Raw genomic sequence first — 22,503 nt, forward strand, 5'->3', positions numbered from 1 at the left:
GAGGAAGAAGCCCGATCACCCATAGAATGTAAACGGGTAGAGGGAACAACATTAAATTCATGCCTTGGAGTGTAGACAGTTAAAAGTTGAGGTGCCACACTATGTAGGGACTTAAAGGTCAGCGTAAGAATTTTAAAATCAATCTGATAGGGAGCCAATGCAATGACTCCAAAACTGCAGAATTAATCACCAGACTTGGTCTTTGTCAGAATCCTAGCAGCTGAATTTTAGATAACCTGTAATGTGTTTAAAGTAGATTTTGAAACCCAAACAAGCAAAACATTACAGTAATCGATGCATGAAAAAAAGCAAACAAAAAAAATAAAATAGGGCGCAATCTTGCAATGTTTCTGAGATAAACATTTTTTATTTTAATTGTACTCTGAACATGAGAGTCGAATGTTAATTTTGTGTGAAAAATACATTTAAGTGAAGGTTATGCAAAAAGTCAAACAACTGCACAAGCAATGGCAAAGTGCATGACATTCCACTTGATCTAGTGAAGTTTGGACATATTTTTTATTTATCCCATATGTAATTGGGCTACCTTTGGAGCATTGACATAATTTTGTCCACATGCTTGTCCACAAGACCAATTTTGTTGTGAGGATCAGTATTGTACATGAAGCAATTACCTTAGAAAGATGATCAACATTAACAGGACTATTGGCGATTGTCTAGTGTCGCTGTGACTGAAAGGAGAGAGTGAATAAGAGAGAGAGAGAAAGAGAGAGTTGCTATCCTTGTTGCTTCTACAGTATGTACTATGTTCTATATATTAATTATGTTAAGTAGGTTTTAGATCAGCGATTGCAATTTGAGACACGGCACATGTTTTTTATTTAATTAAATGAATCCGAATGCCATTGTATGGACTCTTTGGAGTTGTTCCAACAGAGTATGCCAAACAAAAGTGCCCAATTCACTGTGCAGGACTAGCAAACTCATTTGTGAGGTAAAAATAGAAAAAATAATAAACCCCAGTATAGTTCTCATATAAATACATTTCGGTGCACTGTACTTTGTGTTTATCTTTTGTCATGAATAATGACTGTATCAGCATAATGACTGTTTCACCTACTGGAGGTTTCTTGCATTATCTCTTCACACAAAGGTCCATAACCTTGCGACCTTACGATTAGAAGCTTCTCTGAAATTCATTCGTAACCCAGATCGAACCTCAAAATACTCAGACACTTATAATCCTGTCACTCATGGTCTCAGTATCAGAATCCTGGTTTATGTTTCTCCAGACTCCTCTAAGGTGTATGTATGTGTGTGTGTCTGTGTGTGTGTTGAGACAGAAAGCAGCATATGGTTACATTTGGGCCGTGTGTCACAGCTGCTCTTACTGCTATCTGACCCGGCTTGGTGGCACTGCATGCTGGTACTGCCCGCTGACTTGCCACTGGAATCCCTCCAGGTCTACGATGCTCGTATACCCGCTGTTTAGTGACCAGGATGCCCCGAGTCATTGTGGGGTCAGGTGGAGAAAAGACAGATTGGTTTTGTCCTGATAGGTGCGGCATCAGTAGTTTCACTATAAATAGTAGTGTCCAACATGTGTCTTTCATTGGCTTTCATTAGTTTATTAGACTTTCCAGTGTTCCAATGGACACTAGAATTTTTCTACAAATCTTTGATAATGGTCTCCACATCGAAAATGCCACTATATTAACATTTATGTGCATATCTAACATAAAAATCTTTGTAGATGCTGTTACTATAGAACAATAACATATAAAAGACACAATAAGGTAAACCTATGATTTTTCGTACACAGAATGACTACCTATTTGTTATAGAAAAGTATTCCAATCTAAACTTTCTTTCAGCTTCTCCCGTTAGGGGTTGCCACAGCAGATCATCCGCATGTTTGATTTGGCACATGTATTACACTAGATGCACTTCCTAACGCAACCCTCCCTATTTATCCGGGCTTGGGACCGGCACTAAGGCTTGTGCAACCCTAATGGCTGGGGTTGGTTCCCTGACCGGGGAGAGCGCCGCATCCTAACCACTAGACCACCAGGGAACCCCAGAAAAGTATTCCAATCTAAATAAAAAAAATCAGTAGTGTTATGGTCTAAGAATAGGTCATTATGGCTAACTTAAGTTGTTCAAAAATTTTAGCGTTCGTCGTATTGACATCTTGTTTAAAAGGTAAGACGTGACATGTGGGACTCTTTTTTCTCTTTTATTGCATGAAAAGTTTATAGGACTGTGGTGAGACCTGAGATGTTGTATGGTTTAAAGACAGTGGCATTGAGTGAAAGACAGGAGATGGAGCTGGAGGGAGCAGAGCTGAAGTTGTAGAGGTTTTCGTTGGGAGTGATGACGATGGACAGGATTAAAAATTAGTTTTAAGAGGGAAAGCGCATGTATGACATTTTGGAGAAAGGTGAGGCAGGCTAGATTGAGATGGTTTGGACATGTGCAGAGGAGGGACATGGGGTATATCAGTAGGAGAATGTTAAGAATGGACCCACCAGAAAGGAGGGAAAGAAGAAGGCCAAAAAGGAGGTTTACGGATATGGTGAGGAAAAACATGCAGGTGGTTAATTTGAAAGATGAAGAGGACAGGGGAGTATGGAGAAGGATGATTCGCTGTGGTGACCCCTAATAGGAGCAGCCGGAAGAAGAAGAAGAGGAAGAAGAAGAAGCTTGCGTAAAAGATGCATACAAGCATGGAAGTAATCAGCAATGGTGAACGTAGTACACAAACCTTGTACTTGAGTTAAAGTAGAGATACAGTAGGTAAAATATTACTCCAGTAAAACTGCTCCCTTTAAATTTTCACTGGAGTAAAAGTACAATAGAATTTGCCTTTAAATGCACTTAAGTATCCAAAGTACTGTGATTTATTATGCCTATAATGTTCCTATTATAATTTTTGTCACAAGACTGTTGCCTAATCAAATCAGTTTATGTGAAAAGACTCTGTTACTCTCAGCACACCAATCTATTAATAGAATGATATTAATGAGTCGAATAATGATATCGATTAAAAATATCATGAGCCCAGAACCTTCTTTTCAACTACTTCAAAATAAATGCAAATAAGGCCACGGGTATCATGGCAAGTTAAAATGAGTTTCTTCCATCGTTTATTCCTCTCAAATGTTCTGCTTGAGGTTGAACTGATGCTGAACTGTATGTCCGTGCCAAATACTTTAGATACCACCAAGCAGCAATCAAAACAAGTTCAAACCAGTGTGTGCGCTCTACTCTGATTGGTGGCTTGCTGCGTGCTTGACCAGTTACGTTTTTATCCACTTATAAATAAAAACGAATGACTGATTAAGCTAAATTTAGTTGAGTAAAAAGTAAGATATTTGACTTTAAAATGTAGTGAAGTTAAAGTAAAAGCTTTTCTCTAAATGGAAATACTTCAGTACTTCAGTAAAGTAAAGACATGCTACTTAAGAACAGTAACTAATTACTTTTACTTCTTTATAGTCCATCACTGGTAACCAGTAGCCTTGTTTTATATGAAGTATATCTTCCCTATTTTGGTAATGGTAAAATCCTGGAGATTTTTTTTATCTGCTCTACTTTATTGAACATTAAGATTAAAATCATGTCTCTGTGAAATCTGTCAGGAAGCATGACCAGGAGGTTCAAGATTCCCCTGATACTGGATTTTCAGTAAAGGATAAGCACTACATTAATACAGTGATCACATGATCAAGCTAGGAATGTATCAAAACCAATAATGGAATGGGGTATCAGTCCAGGTCTTTGTTTCTTGTTTTGATAGTAGTTGTCCAAAGCAACTGCGCTCTCTAAAAAAATATCAGGAGGTATAAACATTGAGGTAGGAGAAAATAACAGCTTTTTTTTTGTCATTTTGTTTTTGCTTATTAGCCAATTTCAGGTATGGACAGTGAGGGATTCCTTTATAATGTACTTCACTTACAGCTGTATCGAAAAGTTTTCTGAAGTGAAACAAAGCTTGAGCATTCCTGCTTAATTAATGATAACTAATGTAGCCATGTGTCCATTTCATTTAAAATCCACTAGCCTAGAACAAGCCTGAATTAATTAATGCCCCGATTGTTACTGCAGATCTTCATTATCGACAAAACCTGTGATAGTACTCTAAGTCGGTCTGTAAAATTTTAAACCGTTGCATCCCTAGATCGAACTTTTACAAAAAAAAAATAGTGGTGAGTGTGGATGTGCTCTCTCCTGGTTAACACCCAAGTGTGTTCACATGTAAAGGGATAGCATTGCTCAATAATTCAGCCCTCTAATGAACGTTGAAAGCCAAACACAGGAGCCAAAACTGCGCTTATCTCCCTGTTATGGAGTATGGTGCAGGCTTTGGTTTCCACTGTGGTTGTGGTTGATTGAGGGGTGCCATGCAAAATGCATGGATGTTATGAGAGTGTCTGATCCTCAGACTTTGACCCCTGACCTTAGAGCTCCCTACCAGGTCATGTTGAGTGCACACAAATATTGAGATTTGGAGTAGTGAGCAAAACAAACTGTCTACTGCAAAATCTCTAAAGTTTTTTTTTTTGTTGCGGTTTCATTTAGGGAAAAAAAAAAAACATGAATCCTGAAGCACATCTAAAACCGCACATCCGATTTGTATATATTTCATTTTTACATTCAAACATTTCTCCCACTGATCAAACATATTCACCGAGAAGAAACACCTACACACTTTTTTACTCACAGACTGTGATGTATGTAGTTATTCTTGTGCAAGTGGATGTGTGTATATATTTAGAACTACTCCAGACCATGTGCATGCAGAAACCCCTAGTGGTAGAAAAGTGTAATTGTAGGTAAAGGAATAACTGACAGTAATTTGCTGACCGTGTTGCTTGTAACAAGGTTCAACTGACAGATGAAATGCGACATCAAATCCCATTAAGAAAGGACCTGGAATGATGCTTTTGCTTCAGGATTTGGCACGAGAATGTGCAGAGAATGTGTTTTTGAGGAAGCTCTTTTGCTGAGAGTGATGAGTGACTCATCAGTTTATTTCTTTTGCCCAGTGCACTTTCAGTTTATCTGCTATTTCCATACCCTTTTTTGAGAGGCCAATACATGCATTTTGCACCAAGGTTTAGTCGTGTTCAATTCATTAAGCATTTGGGGACAAGTCTGCCATCTTTCAAACAACTGAGTTAAATAATGGCATATATTCATATGCAGACCTGAATATAGTTTCCAAAAATATATATATTTATATATTTAAATGAGATTTTTTTTTTTTTTTTATATTTATATGACATCGGTAGCTCAGTGGTTAAGGTGTTGGATTACTGAATAAAAGGTCAGGGGTTTAAACCCAGGTATTGCCAAGATGCCACTCTTGGGCCCTTGAGCAAGGCCCTTAACCCTTTGTGCTCCAGGGGCACTGCATCATGGCTGACCCCAGCTTCCGAGCAAGCTGGGATATGCAAAAAAAATTTGCACTGTGTTGTAATGTATGTGACAAATAAAGGCTATTCTATTAATTACATTAAATAAATATGGAAGTCTGTATTTATTTAATAAATCAATCCCCCTATCTGTTAAGAACTTTTCCTTATCTAAATTATTTTATAATTATTACCTTGTTTTGTGCGACTGATGTTTCCTTGTACAGGCATTGCATACAGGGTCTAATTCAGCCTTATGATTGGTTCGGTGAGCACTTAAAAAAATTTGCAAATAAATTCAGGTTTTTTCCCTGTGCTGTGCTTTAAGATCACATACAGTATATGGACCAAAGTTGGTAGACTCTATAAGATTTTATTTGCTAAATGAACATCCCATTCCACATTTAGTCCCCCAAATTTGGGGGAATTTTAACTGGATTGTGCATTTATTGAATGTGCTCGACAAACAAGTCCAATCCATGTAGGCCGCCCTTTACAACGTACAGGACTTAAAGGATCTGCTGCTAAGGTCTTGGCATAAGATACTATAGCACACCTATGGCATGCCTGAAACGGCTGTGCTGTTTTGTTTTGGACCTGCATAACATTGTGGGCAGGTGGTTTTTACAGTTCTGGTTGATCGGTGTAAACCAAGCATACATAAGCTGGTCCAACACATGCTATTTATCTCTAGCAAACAACCTTGTTTGTTAATTATGCTACATTACATAAAGTTAATTATTTTATATTACTCAGCAGCCATATTTGTAAATTTCTTAACTATAAATCAATGTTTTTTTTTAATCTATTATTGTGTGCAATGTTCCCTATTGGGTCATAAATGTGAGATTTACTATAAACGACTGCAGCCCAAAGCACTTTGACCCAGTTATGATGAATTATGACGGCTTTATTATTATGCATTGTTTCAAGGCGCATTTAAAGTATTGCTTTTCACCGTGCCTATATTGTTTAGCAAACACTATGACGTCCTACCTCGAACATGAGAGGCCCATTGTAATGTAGAGTGCATCGTTATGTTTCGCTGCCGTGCAAATGCAGCTTTCGCACACGACTTGCTATGCTTTTAGATAGTGAACCCGCTCGGTGTTATCTTACTGCTGGCCTTGAAATAGAAGCTCGCCTGCAATGACGAGGAACCTGAGAAAGTAGAATGAAGTTCAGCCACTGCTTGGCTGAATTTGTAAAGTGTGTTTCACTCTCGATGCCACTCTACATCCTTCTGCAAATTTGTCACTTGTAGTGAAGAAGATGTGAAGATGTCTTGTGTTTGTCTTAGTAAATGAGTTGTGGCCTATTTGCATACGAGTCTTAGTATAGTAGTTGTGACATTAAGGTCACAACTACTATCATACAAAATCATAAAAAAAAATCTATTTTTTTTGTATGATTTACAAGCATTTCAGGTAAGTATGCTCATATTATATGTGTATATCTTCAGCTCTGGTTAGGAAGGCACAACAATGCCTATACATCTTGAGGAGTATTAAGAAATCTCATCTGACCACAGGGATTCTAAAGAGTTTTTACCACTGCATCATTGAGAGCATCCTGGCCAGCTCCATCACTGTATGGTATGGAGGCTCCATTGTGTGAAAGCAGAGCCCTGCAAAGGCTGGTCAAAATCGCATCACTGGCACCCAACTACCTGCCATTAAAGACCTTCACCACAGCAGATGTCTGCGCAACGCTAACAACATCATCAAGGACTGTTCACATCCCAGTCAAACTATTTAACCTCCTCCCATCAAGAAGGAGATCACTGTATATAACTTCTGTACATTTTGTACATACAGTGTACATATTGTAATTTTTATACCCCTGATTCTCTACACATATTGTGCATTACATACATTTACACTACTATTTTATTTATGTTTATCAATAGCTAACATACTGTACATCCTGCCTAATATTTCACATTTACATATATATATATTTAGTTGACTTGTTTATCAGCTTTTGCACGTTTTTTTAATGCCATAGCCTTATAACGTTCTACTTATTGGATCTTTACAACAGTGTCTGCACATTTTTTACTACATAGTCCTATTAGTATTTACCTGTACTTTTCAACAGTGTCTACACATCTCTTCACTGCGATAGCCTTTATATTTATTCACTATACATATGTTTACATATATATATTTGCATGCTGTACATATACTTACATATTTATCTGCACTTGTCAATTTGCACAATTGCTGTGCGTTGCTGTGTACCTGTACTATGCAATGACAATAAAGTTGTATCTATCTATCTATCTATCTATCTATCTATCTATCTATCTATCTATCTATCTATCTATCTATCTATCTATCTATCTATCTATCTATCTATCTATCTATCTATCACACTGAACAGTATTGTGATAAACTGAAATGTAGATTGCATCAAATTCTCATGTATATTTACATCACATAATAATCGTAGACAGGATTTTCAGAAAGGGTTTACTGAGTTATTATTATTATTATTATTATTATTATTATTATTATTATTATTATTATTATTATCATTATGTACTCCTTTAAGTGTTTTCTGTTGCTGTATTTTCACACATGATCTTGTGTTTCCTCTGCAGGAAGCTGCACCAGCAGTTTGAGTCGTATAAGGACCAGGTGAAGAAGATGGCAGAGGAGTCTCAGGATGCCCCAGACCAAAAAGCCGAGGCTCCCATCTGCGGAATTTGCCACAAGACCAAGTTTGCTGATGGCTGCGGTCACCTCTGTTCATATTGCCAAACCAAGTTCTGTGCCCGCTGTGGGGGACGAGTTTCTCTCCGCTCCAACAAGGTACGAGATCGGATACAAACCTGTAAACGTAACAGATATTCAGAAAAATTGTCCTAAAAGTTTTAACATACACTGTGCATTATGTATTACTTCCTGTAACACTCTATACAACACCATAATGATGGTAAGGTGTTATTGCTTAGTAAAAAGTTTATGTAAACATTACAAGATGTCAACAAGGTAAGGTGAATCTCCTCATAGGCTCAGGTTTAATTGTGTCATGCTGGCAGCCTGTCAAAATAAGCTTTCCATGTTTGGATATTTCATTTCATTAAGTGGGATTTGTATCCATTTCTTAAACAAAATCTGGCACAGATTTTATAAGGCTGCCCAAATTAGAGTGTGCAATTGGTTTAATGGCCACCAGGGGGCCACAACTGTAAACAGGACCAATATCTTAACCAGTGTCTCTATAATTTTGCTATAGTAAATATTAAAATAGTGTTCTATAGTCTATAGGATTGAATGCCTTAAAACACACAAACATATGTCCTAATGTTACTCATAATCCTTCCCGTTTTGTTTTCTCTCCTTTTCTCTCCCTTGTGGAAACTCAACAGGAGGACAAAGTGGTTAGCATATTTTTTCTTCCCCTTTCAGTACCACATTTGTTCCTGTCAGTAGATTGTGGCACATTAATATGAGATTCTATGTCCCAGGGTTTGGGCCATAGAGAGAGGTTTCATGGCTAATAATACAGACGGTGAAAAAATTTGAATATTGAATAGCATTATCTGATGCTCACTTGGACCACTGATTATTCATAGTTCCATTATATGGACAAAAACTAGCCCCTAAATTGCAAATAGTTAATTACTTACTTACCTTCATGAGGAATGTCGAATTTTAGCCAGAGACCTTCTCGATGTTACATACGCCTCATTGCTTTATTTCCATATCAGATTCATTCAGTTGTTGTGCTCACAAACAGCATCTTGACTTCCATGTAATGATCTTAAAATGAGATAAATAATTTCCTCTCTGTTTAAGACTAAATGTTATTATGAATTTGTGCAATGAATAATAAAAGCGTTCAGTGTAGATGTAATCATAACGCTCATATTAGCATTAGTAAGTCAGGTTGGCCTTTACTTGTTGTTACTGGTTAAAACTGATTAGGTTGTTTTTATCTCAAGCTCCATTCATGACTAATGTTTGTGATGATTGGTAGAGTATTTGTAATTAGATAAAGATCAGTTTTGCAGTTTCAATTTAGAAATGTGTGTTGTTGCTAGTTTGGCTTCTGTTTATCCTGTGGTAACTGAGCTAGCATGAGGCATCTGTCATGTTAGCTTTAGTATAAGTTGATTATTGAGGAGTGTTGTGCTTTATACAGATTATTAGAGTTAATATGATTAAGACTAATTGAACTTGTTTAATGTTTGCTACATTACCCTATGTTTCACTATTTTGCATTTATTTACAGTAGTGAGACTCCATCATATTACTGCCAATGCAGGTTTATTTTATTTATATGATTATATTATAGCATATTCAGTGAAGATTTTTTGATTAGTGAATTACAACCAATTTGATAAATCCTTGATCTCACCCAGGATTAATGGCTGCTAATGTGTCTGTTAGCTGTTCATTATTTGTTCAGATGCTAATCATGGGTTTGCTGTTGTTGCTCCTGCTCTTGTTCTCAAGTATCTCGAGAGTCAAAGTAGCTGCATGTGTGAGTGTAGGTGTGTGTGTGTTTGTTGAATCGACGAATATGCTTAGCGAAACAGGTCATGAACTGGCTTCTTGGATGACATTGTCTATTCAGCTCAGTTTCCACTTGACACAATGTCATAACAGACATCTAAATAGAAAGAAAGAAAAGAACAAATATGAATGTATGAGATAAATAGCTTGAGGTATGTAAAAAATAAAGGCAAATCTTTTTGCTTCATTCGTTAAATTTACATTTTTATTTAATTTATTTTTATATCACACTTACAATGTGATGTTTATATCAGTTTTTTCTGTTTTACCTCCAAAATGAGTCTTTCTTCTACCATGGCATTTTCTATATCTATTGTAATAAACAGTATTCTAAAACAGGATTAGTGACACATCCTTTAGTCGCTAACTACCTGAAAATTTTTAACACGCCACACAAAGGCATCTGATTTTCGGAATGTCCATGACGTGAACTTTTACCTGAGCATCTTTGAAGCCTCGCCTGTCAGTACCCTTCGGACTGGGGGATTGTTTGCTGTACAAGTATTTTGGTCTAGTGTTTAATAAATGCACCACTTTCAGACATGCTAATCTTTCTGGTGTACTACTTAACGTCGAAGTGTACAGTTTCAGTCTCAAAGTTAGAGATGCTCACACACAGACGTGGCTTCATGTTGTTTCCCCGGGCTCAGCTTCAGCTTGTTAACGTATTCCCCGGGCGCCATGTTCGACAGCTAAGCTTGCTGCACTAGACACCTGTAAATATTGATGCCGTCTCGGACAACAGGATCTCTTTCACCACTGCCGTTGCTGTCTGGTGAGGGGAAGGTGGGGGGTGGACAAAAAAAGCTAATGGGATAATGGGGGAAAAGAACAGGTTTCAGCACAATGCTTTTCACTGACAGTAAAACAGAATTTTCCCACAAAAGCAGCAGTAACTATTGTTAGACGACAAGTTGCACAGTAGAACAAAAGATTTTACAATCCAGTCCTAGTTAATAATCTGATTTCTGTTGGCCCAATAGAAAGGACTGAAAATTCACTTGTCGAAGGTAACTTAGATGTCTTCTGTAATGTCATAGCGTCATAGCTTAAATTGTTAATACGATCTGAAGGTGCCTTATGTGGTCATTTAAGACCCTTAAACGTTAAAGTTGCTGAATTTAGTGAAAATCACAACTGTGGCAAAAAGTAAATTATAAATGATTTTACCAAGGATCAATAATTCTAATGTGTGTGTTTATTGCTACTGTTAGGCTTACCACCAATCATACTTTATCATAGCAGTAAGGTGATGCTAATTATGTATGCGTTAGTTCACTGCTATAGCATAACAGTGGATTATAGTCTTTCAGCTTATTTATGGATGTTGTGCTGGATATATTAAAGTATATTAGATTAAACTTAATTGTTATTGTGTAGAGTACAAGCGCAGGGCCAGTTAGCATTTAACCAGAAGTGCAAATAAATAAAATAAATATATACATATGTATATAGAATAACATATTATAGGAGTGCAAAGTATGAGGTACAGGTGCAGAGACTAGCTTAGTGCTGTTGTCTATGCATATGGTACAAGGAGCAATATTTATTACAAATATTGCAGTACAAGGTACAAATCTGAAGTTTAACACAGAAGGGCATTATTCGAAATTAAATACAGTGGTCCCCAGAACACACCCCTATGGTACCTTAGTGAATTTATCTAGAATTTATGTCACTTTATTAAAATAATTTATTTTTTTTAATTATTATGAAATTTTTTTTGTAAAAACATAGTTTAAAATGGTATTCTGACGTTCCTGAACATTCGGTACTGCTGTGGATTCCAGTGAATTTTGAGATAATCCGCAATTTGCTGTTACTTAGGGTGCAAATGAGAACACGCAAACTTTTCGAACCACGAATTATGGGGTGTAGACTGTATGTGTATATATAATGACCAGTGACTATAAAGTGCAAAAAGGCAACATGAGGTAGAATGTTGTCATTTGTACAACAGTAACAGGCATTAACCCATGGCATTATTAGGGCATTTAAGGGGCATCATAGGAAACAATGCAAGTGTTCAATGGTGACACCCAACCCCTGTATTTTGCTTGATTTTCACCAGGGATTCCACATAAATGCAGAGTTAAAATTCCACCGAATAAAAATCATTTCACCCACAGCAGATTGTGTTTCGGCTGATGTTTGTAGTATGGCATTTGAAAGCAGAAGCTATAGCTACAGCACTACGACTACCATTATGTAAATCGTTTTTAGCATTAAAGAGTGAGGTTGTTAGAAAGCATCTAGCATCCATAGCACAGACAGCAGTGGTGAATTTATGTCTACCATCTTCAAATGTTGTGTTCATTTCCAATTCCGTATTTAATCTATTGGATTAATGACTGTTTTATGAACAGTTGCAATGCAGGACTTACAACCACTCAAGTCAAGTCAAGTCAAGTTTATTTCTATAGCGCTTTTCACAACAGACATTGTCTCAAAGCAGCTTTACAGAAATCAACAGTTAAGGTGAATAGTGTGTATTTATCCCTGATGAGCAGCCGTTGCGACTGTGGCAAGGAAAAACTCCCTTAGATGTTATGAGGAAGAAACCTTGAGAAGAACCAGACTCAAAAGGGGAACCCATCCTCATTTGGGTGATATCAACTGACCACTAAATAATTTAATTTAATTTGATTTGGCAACCTATCATATTGTTTGCATCGAGACATTTTATACATTTTCCCACATTAATGTCTCAATTAATGCCAGACTTTTTTGTGTCCATAAAAGTCATTTTTGTCTGTTTTACAGAAAGCCACATACTTGAATGTGCATTTTCAGATCTAAGCTTCACTGTGACTCCAACTCCCAGCAGCCAATACTGTGTGCAAACATAAAGAAAACTCACACACTCTCCCTTTCACAGTCATGCAGCAACTGATTGAGCACACCAGTGTTCCATTTCACCCGTTTCACACACAGATACACACACACACACACACACACACACACACTTTAAAAATAGACTTATAGTTTCTTAATATCAAGCTTATATTTCTTTCTCTGTTTTCTTGCCAACATCCTGTCTAGTCTGTATAATGACTATGCTCTTGTTCCATTATTTAGATTTATCTGACCGATTTATTTATTTTTTTAGAGCAGCAAACTTGCAATTGCATCTGTCAGTGCTCTTCTTCTTTTTCTTCTTCTTTTTTTAAGTCCTCCTGCACTATAATGCACATTGAGCAGCAAAGGCCTGACTGCCCCCATGCTCTTCTTGCATGACATTAATGATTTTAACTGTCCACAATAAAATCCACATTAAATGTAGCCAAATTCTTCTGTTTCTTCTGATGTGCTGAAAATTTCTGTGTAAGCTTTTTTTTCACCAAATTTATATTCAGGGGTCGATTTGTAATCTTTACAGTCAAAATAAGTATTGCTCATGATGATATTTGTCATATTATACTAAATAAAATGGATTTAAATGGTAAAAAAAAAAACAACAACAACATGATCCTTAAATATAAATGTGGCTTGACTATGCTTTACTGGCTTGACTATACAGTTTTTATGAATAAAAACCAAGGAGAATGTAACAAGAAGGACATTTCTGAAAGTGTAATTCCCTCCGAATTCAATGTAATAGCTCTGTAAATATTTTAAAAAATATAAGACTTCTTGTCGAAGAGACAAAACCTATAGCTATAACTTTCCATCCGTAAGTTTTATTAGAGCTCCTCTGTGGACTTTTACCCTCTCCCATAGCAACAAATTGTTCGGGATGCACCGTACAGACATTGCTCATAAAAACAACATTTCAGTTATTGTGTGTGTGTGTGTGTGTGTGTGTGTGTGTGTGTGTGTCTGTGAGTAAGTATATAACTAATTAAATACTGTCTGAAAGAAGCGGTAAACAGTTGTTCAGTCCTCATGAAAGAAAGATACCAAAATGAAAGCAGCTTTTGAGTTATTTTATTGTTCTGAGTTTGGTGCAGGTCAGTAAGAAGTGGGCCATATGATACCTATGAGATCTCACTCAGCGCTGCATCAATATTTCACTACATCTTTGCCGTTCGCTCTTCTGCTGCATGCTGTCTGGTCATACGAGATGACGTTCATCATCTCATCATTATCTCTACAGCAATTTTGGTTGCAAACCAACATATTTGTGAAATATCTAACAAGGTATGTTTACATTTTCAGCCCATTTCGAGATCGACTTACAATAATCACATTTTATACAGCTAAGCAGTTGAAGGTTGCGCAAAGGCCCCAAGTTTGCTGGTGTTAGAATTTGAACTCATGACTTTCTGATCAGATGCCCAATGTCTTAATCACTGAGCTACCACTTCCCTGTTGGACTTCTGGAGTTTGGTGTATTTGATAGCTTATTTTTAACTATTTATATCTTTTCATTAGTCTAGTGTATAAATACTGTTCTTTTATTTTTTAACATTTGGGATCTGATGAAGTAAATTTATACAGAAATTTGAGAGAAAGGATTCACTTTTCTTTTAGTGTGCACAGGTGCAATGTGTATGTTTGTCCACAAGAGGTCACTAAATGAATGAAAAATGCAGATGGATGTTGGTCTGTTCAAACCGGGCATGAAGCACTTTAAGAAACCGCTGACCAACATTCAATGAAACAAATGTACCAATTTACATTAACTATAGATTAATGCCTGTCATTTCTCTGGTCAGTGATGGCCCAGGCAAAGCAGGCTGTAAACTTGGACCGTTCATATAAGTGACTAAAAACCAGCGGTTGAGTAATTTCAGTGACCTTCAGTACACAGAAGTCAGCATGGTGTAAAATGTGGTGGTCAACAACAGCTGTCAAGCAGCTTGTTTCTGCATCATCGGCGACATCAACTATTAATGTGGCACACAAGGGTTTTTTTCCTTCCGAAAGGTTCCTGTAAAGAGAGAGTGAGCAAGAGAGAGTGTGAGTGTGTGTCTAGCTTTCCATTATAGCAGTCTATTTTTGGAATCAGGTTCACTGACTATGAAATGTGCAAACTCAGGAAGAGGTAGTTGTGCAATAGCGGAAGGGAGGAGACGGGGGAACTGAAGAGGAGAGAAAAGATGAATTAGAATGAGCCATGCTGGCCGAACAACATGATCTTACATGGAACTGGATTTGATATTATTCTCATTCATTCCTTCAATCATTCATTCATTCCTTCATTCATTTATTTTTCAGTAAGCAGTAACTGTATTCAGCTCAGGGTCATAGTTGGTCCAGAGGAATGCTAGATGTAGATGTGAGGTAGGAATACATCCTGGATGAGATGCCAGTTCATCACACGCCCTAATACACACACATTCATCCCTAGGGACACTTCAACATAGTAAATATATCTATCAGGATGGTTTCCACTGGTAGAGGTAGAAGCAAACTGGAGAACATGGAGGAAACCGAAACAGCATGGAACCCGAGCAGGATCAGGGAAAGGTACAGCAGACTCTGAAGCAGTGAGGCAGCAAAATATATGTACAAAGTTTGCATGCAAGTGTAACAGCGATCGCATTTTTTTTTGCAGATGACTGTTAGCCACAATATTTGTCTTATTACAATACAGATGGCACAAAAAAAGCCAACGTGCCCTCAATAATATAAGTCTCAGAGATTTTTGGCTTTTAAGGCGAAACGTCCTTCTCCCTTTTCTCATCATCCTTCTCACCTGCAGATAAACACATGATACACTATATACAGAAGCAGAGGTCATCAGATTCATCGGTTTTGCCGATTAATCGTCAACGATAGTTGATTGATGGAACTATCGGCTATTGGCAAATATCAATACCAATAATTTTTCTGGCTTGCTGGACCGGTTGAGAAGGTCTGCTGTATTACGAGAGCAGCCTTTAGAGGAGAATCACTGACAACATGTGCTGTTTGTTTTTACACGAGTGTGTGCTGCATAGAGAGCGCTATATTTTATCTATAACTTATTCATTATGTAATTATATTTATTCATTAATATAGTCATATTTATTTCATTTAGCACATTTTTATAATTTAGCACTTTTTTGTTGTAATTTTTTGTAATGAAGTTCAGTACTATTTTACTTGGCGTGTTTGTTTTTTTGATTAGTATCCATTTTAAAAACAGTTAATTAATCGGGTATCTGAAAGTACGATCCAACCTAGCTATCACAGAAGCCTGACATCGTCCTGACTAATCGTATCACAGACTTGCAGCGATAAAATAACAATCTTGTTTATAACTGAATATGCACTAGAATACTTATCACTGCGGTAAAGGGTTAAAGGTCCTTAAAGGTCGGGTTTTTTTTCACCGTATATTGTCATGCATATTCCTATGCTTAGCTCTGGAAGCGATGCCATGACTGAAGAATGCTAATGTAGCATTAGATATTCATCACTGGGCTTAAAGAGCGTCCCCAGCCCTGTCTGGACTTCCTGGGCATGTTTAATTACCCCTGGAAGATAATGACTGAGAGATGCACCAATCTGAGGCTAATCAAGCCTTGGTAAATAGGTCAGAGCTGATGTCCAAGCTCATGGCAGGAGCTGAAAAAACAAGGCTACGTCCAGGACATAGTGGAGAGATCGGGCTAATGAAATCCAGAGACGCTAGAGTGCCAGTCGTAGTACACGGTTTTGCTGTCAGTTTAAAGGAATGGCCTTGCATCGGTCTTTCATAATACAGAGGAGGCTACCAGCCTGGTACCACTTAATTTGTTTTTGGTATTTGTTTAGTTATATGCTAACATTTACATTTCAACATTGAGTGATTCTGATGGCAGGGAAACTCGATGACAGGGATGCTCTATTTTAATGTTTGAAGGTCCAGTTACATAAAATCTTTCTGTCTTTTTTCTTACTGGCACATGTTGTCATATTTGAAAGAACAAAAAAGGCCACCCAGACCCATATTTGACTTCACTCATTGTTAGCATCTTGATACACATTCATTGTTAGCATTTCAGAGTGAAGTACTCATCTGCTCTTCTTCAAAAGAAGTCTCCTGGTGTCTCTCACGTTGGCCCGACTGGACTATTTTTTGCCAAAATGATAGGAACAGACTGCTGTACCATATGCCACTGTACTCACTCTCTTCTCTCTCTCTCTCTCTCTCTCTCTCTCTCTCTCTCTCTCTCTCTATTTCTTTCTTTCTTTTTTTTCTGTCTCTCCCCCACACACTAAGGGATAGAATAGAAAACTAGGTACTCATTATATTTCTTTTAAATTGATTATAAGGACGTTTACATTCTGTCACTCCGTATGAAAGAGTACACGGAAGAACTAAAAGGCGACGATTGCCCATAATGTTAATATTACCAATGTTGTAGATTGTAGCGACGTTTTTTATATTCAGTGCACATTTTTCCACTCATCTGAATTTGAAACATAATTCATTTATTTTATTGATTTTACAATCACATGATTATTTTCAAATGTGATTTTCTCAGTTTATTTTTAATGGGATTTGTACACAATTTATTTACATTCACATGATTTTTCACGTCGAATTTGTTTGATTTCTGAGGTGATTTTCAAATAATTCATTTCTTCACATTTAAATTTGAGACGATTCATTTTTTCATGTGATTTGTCTTTTTTCAGATTGGGATTTCACACACTTTTTTTTTTGTGTGAATTTTATACAGTTCTTTATTTCCTATGTGATTTTTACACTGTTCCATTGTTCTAATGTGATTTTTACATGTGAACTTTTTTCCTTTTCAAATGTAGATTGGCTTCATTTTGAAATGTATCCATTATTTTATTTGCATCCCACATGGACAGATATTAATCCACATATGCAGCTTTCTAGCTGAACCTGGTGAACTGCACCTTCACAAAACCTTTAAATACCTACTTGCTTTTTCTTCACTCAGTGTAATGAGGGCTTTATTAGAGGAAATAGAACCTCTAGATGTTTTCCTCAGTCATTATCTTCAGCGATTGCTCCTGTGTCATTTGCTCACACTTTAGGGGTTATCTTTTCATTTCCAAACATTTGACCCACAGTTCATGATTTCGTAGCATTCATACACTCATGCTGACCTCACCACTTCTGTTTCCTTATTTTCCTGACAGCTAATTGTGGTACTTAAGCGCTAATGATGCTTATTCCTGAAAAAAAAAACTGTGTTAATCCTGACATATTGGCTTTGGTCTTACTTTTGAATTTTGCACTGTAAGACTGATGAACTGTTTCTCCCACAACAGCACTCCCAGTCTCATCCTCATTTTCAGTGAATAGAGGCCCATGGTACAAAATCCATGATTAGCACAGAGTAGCTAGCTGCAATGTACTCACAGGTTCAAGAGTGCAATAGGACTGAGCTTATTGGCTAATCAGCAGTTGTGCAGTCCCACAGCATTTAACACCTAATTACATTTCATGGCTCTGCACTCTATAGCACTAATGTAGTGAAGACTAATGTAATATCCTTGGCTAATCTTTTTTTATTTATTTATTTTTATTTGCTTTCTCTTGATCAGGTAATGTGGGTTTGCAACTTGTGCCGAAAACAACAGGAAATCCTCACAAAATCTGGAGCCTGGTTCTACAGCGGGTCAGGCTCCCAATGCCTCCAGGGGTCATGCGCAGGCGCCATGAGGAGGCCCCTCAGGAGAAGAAAGCCAAACTGCACGAGGCTCCATTATTGTATCAGAGCACCACAGTGGAGCGCAGCAGAGCCCCCAATCTCCTTCGTCAACACTCTCTTGACCCCAGCAGGTAAGGGCCATATTGGCACTGGGCATTTGCAATACCCTCACTTATCTCTACTTATTAACTGGCTCTTGAAAGCTAAAAAAGAATAAATCCAAGTTGTTGGTAGTTCAGTTGGTTTTCCTTGGTGTTGCTTTCAATAGTAAAGTGCATCAAAGATCTTATGTGTGTGTGGTTGAATGCTTGCATTTGAATTGTATTGCAGACGTGATAGTTTAGTGATTAAGGCTTTGGACTTTGGATCCAAAGGTCATGAGTTTGAAATCCAGCCATACCAGGCCACCACTACTTAACCCCATAGCTGCTCAGTTGTATGAATGAGATAAATGTTAGTCACTCTGATTAAGGGTGTCTGCCGAAGTATCTAGGTTTTGCATTTACGAGTGTTTTTCGATGGGTACTATGAGAAAAAATATGTGAAATCACAAATACCTGTTAAACATATTTTACCAGCTTATGTTGTTTTTTTAAAATGTTCATTATATTTGTGTGTGTGTAATCGCAATAGCTGCAGACGCTGCATGTTTAAACATGACAGCATCAACTGGGTAGAAAAGTTCATCAATTTTTTGCGAATTATATGATTTAAAACTGATCGGTCGTTAATACATTTTTTTTATCAAGGACGCTTGTTTAGGATTTTACGATTGAAGGCCACAGTAAAAGGCATGAGTATTGGTTAAACATTACTGACTAGCTCCACTCTATGCCAGTAGATATAATGTCACTGCTTGCAGAACTGCTTGCAGAGATTCCTTCTATAATTTTGTTAACTAAAATAATGTGACTACATACAACTCCTTGATAAATTTGTTCTCAGCCACTGAAATGATGTAACTGCAAGGCAAAGAATTTGTCCTTTACTTAAACATATTTTCGATCCAACGATGCAGAGCTCGTTTTTGTCCTGTTTGAGATAAGATAAAGCCACCTAGAATTTTTTTCTAATGAAGGTCTGGAAGTGAAACGCATGCATCACCGAGGTAGCTTATATGATCCTGTGTCAGCGGCAATGAAACAAACTATATTAAAGACTGGAAATGCACGAGCTCGTGCTTGAGATGGAAAAAACGCTTCGAGGTATTTGGAACTAGCGAAATGCAGTTTGTCAGTTAGGTGGATGCATTACTAAACCGAGCTATTTGAAAGCGTGTATGGTTCAAATGAGCTGTCATGCGCAGCAGCAGAAAAGAGAAAAGAAATTCAGTAGGTTTGCATAATTATTGTCTGGTGGAAAATATGCTCTGTGCAAAACCAGTTGTTGCTGTTTTTTATATATAATGTGAAATAGTACAAAAGCTTTAGAATGACCATGTTACGTTGGCTTTCGTGCACGTGTCTTCTGTCTTCTTGAATATTCAAAAGCTCTAAAGAGATCCTAGCATGTGTTCTGCATTCAGTTTATTGAAGTGTATGAGAACTGTGGTGAAAAGGTTTTTAATATGAGCAGAAAAACAGCATTCGGGAGCGATCAAATTTCTGGGCATAAGTAACCTGCCAGCAATTATAATCGATTGCATGGGATATACACAATGGGGTTTTGGTATTATGTGTCCATGGTTGTAATACGGTATACTGTAAATACATCATCTTATTACAAACTAATTGTTTTGCCATATAATTGCTTGTTTTTGGATTTGATAATTGGTACACGTTTGTAGGCTGTGTTTAACTGTGCTAAAAACTCAATAACACCACAAACTCTGGAAAGTGTCATGTCTTTGACCCTCTTTTTAATCTATACTCTAATTTTCTTTTATGAGTCTATATTGCTTGTTCCAAAAAAAAACAAAAACGAATTTACTCAATCCAGCTGCTCACTTTTAGTGAACCAGTGCCCACTGTGGCCTCATAACTCTGTTTTTAGCCATCAGAAGAGACATTCAGTGTTGTCTTTCGCTGTTGTAGGCAGTGTGCCTTAGGTTTTGATGTGTTTTTTTTTTTTTTGCACTATTCTGTATAATTCAGTGAAGATTTTTGCATCATGCATTTCCTGCACCAAAGCAAAACAGCATTTCAGCTTAATGGCTTAAGAGCTTAACATATTTAGATAAACAGGAAACGCTGCAACATACTGCCTACCTAAGAAACATTTAGTAAATGATTCGATTTTCTCGTGAAATGACAGATACAGATCTCGCACTCGATATGTAATGGAGGTATGGAAAGAGCGGAGGGATACTGTTCTGAAGTGATGTAAGCATTAGTGAACTAAAATTATAACAATAATAGGAAGAAGAAGAAAAAGAAGAAGGAATCCTTACAAAATTTTGTAGAAAGGGGTCTTTGAACCAAAATAACTGAAGTTTTGAATTTTGTAGATTTTGCCAGTAACAAAATTTCAACCAACAACTGCACCACGGTCAAAGTCACTGAGATCCCAATTATGCATTGTGCTGCTGCCACATGATTAATTGATTGCATAATTGAGCGAGCAATTATAGTACAGTTATTCCTTTAAACTCAAAATATTCAGAGCATTGCATAACTCCGCTGTCACCATTAACCATAAGGGTCTGTTTGTCCTCTTAGAGACTCTTACATCTCTCTCTCTCTCTCTCTCTCTCTCTCTCTCTCTCTCTTCTTTTAAATCCATTTCTGACGTACCTTTTACGTTTCATTTCCACTGGCCTTGACTATATTCCTCCATACAAACAGATGCCTGCACCCTTGAAGCCGGACCACGTGCTGCGTGCCACACTGATCCCATGTGCTCGTATGTCTGCGGGAAATAGGGAATTGTGGGTAATCATGGTTCAGCACACCACAGGGAAGTGCCAGGTGATCTCACCTGGACTTGGCGTAGGTTTGTGTGTGTCAGCGAGCGAGTGGGTGTGAGGTCTTTCCAGGTGACATGTTTTTTTTAAGAATGCGTTTGCCAAAACAACGACAAAAGGCATGAAGTCCCCTTTCACTATTCCTGGATGAATAGAACCACGTGGCTAGGATAATAACTCGGCACCACCTGCACGTATCTGAACAATTCAGGAGGATCGATAGTATGCAAGTCAGCGAGTGCACTTTAGATAAAAATATACGAAGTTCACATGCTGCCATCGTGGAACAGTATCTGCTGTTCTTTCAGGTTACAAGGGGTTTTCAACGAATATTGCATAAAAACCTCTCGCTTCCCATTATGCATATGCTTCCTTTCTTTTGGCCTGTGCTTGTTGAAAGTCTTCTCAGGAAGGTGAGAGGTTTAAATCGTGCCTAACATACATTGTATGGTTTCTGAAGCAGTGTCTGTTTTCAGCATTATGTAACAGAATGCATTAGTGCACCCCCTTGGTGGACTTTACAGCTCTTTTCCCATTGCTATATTTGTGCTTAGTCCATCAAATGCTGTTTGTCTTTAAGATGCTCCATATTTTTAGACAAAAATCAAGACAATATTATCTTCCTATGCTAGCTAGAAATAAACAAAGGTTATTTCTTTGACGTAATAGAGACCAGTTAGCATTATTGAAATGCAATTAGTATGAATCAGTTTCGCATGTTTGTGTGCTTAAATCTTTCATCACAAATTGCAAAAAAACGATACTGTATTAGCAGTGACAAATGTGTGTACTACCATCTTTTATAGTTTCTATGCCCCACCCACTATGCCCCTTTATGATTATGCCCCTTTATGATTACACAATATGTTTTGGGACACCTGACTTTTCCAGCAATATGTGGTTCTTTCTCAAACTGTTTGGAGGCACATAATTGTATAGGATGTATGTGTCTTTGGATGCATTACATTTTTCTTTCACAAGGAGTCCCGAACCTGTTCCAGCATAATAATGCCCCTGTACACAAAGCCAGATCCATAAAAATATGCTTTACATGGATTGGAGTAGAAGATCTTGAGTGGTCTGCTATAGCTCTCTGACCTCAACTCTGTTGAACACCTTTGGGATGAATTTGAACACTCACTTCACCTCAGGCC

The 22,503-nt window shown here is 37.4% G+C and overlaps 1 protein-coding gene across 11 annotated transcripts in view; it reads left to right on the plus strand.

Moving 5' to 3' along the window:
* Positions 1-8,058: 8,058 nt before the first annotated feature.
* Positions 8,059-22,503, plus strand: part of rims2a (regulating synaptic membrane exocytosis 2a) — a 149,598-nt gene continuing 135,153 nt past the window's right edge. For all 11 annotated transcript variants that reach the window (XM_046877531.1, XM_046877533.1, XM_046877522.1 and 8 more), the window contains exons 1-2: positions 8,059-8,194; positions 18,341-18,578. In XM_046877531.1, the coding sequence (XP_046733487.1) occupies positions 18,427-18,578 (152 nt within the window). In that variant the 5' untranslated portion in view covers positions 8,059-8,194; positions 18,341-18,426. The remainder of the gene's footprint in view (positions 8,195-18,340; positions 18,579-22,503) is intronic.

The sequence above is a fragment of the Silurus meridionalis genome, chromosome 21, assembly GCF_014805685.1.
Source record: "Silurus meridionalis isolate SWU-2019-XX chromosome 21, ASM1480568v1, whole genome shotgun sequence".
Lineage (NCBI taxonomy): Eukaryota > Metazoa > Chordata > Actinopteri > Siluriformes > Siluridae > Silurus > Silurus meridionalis.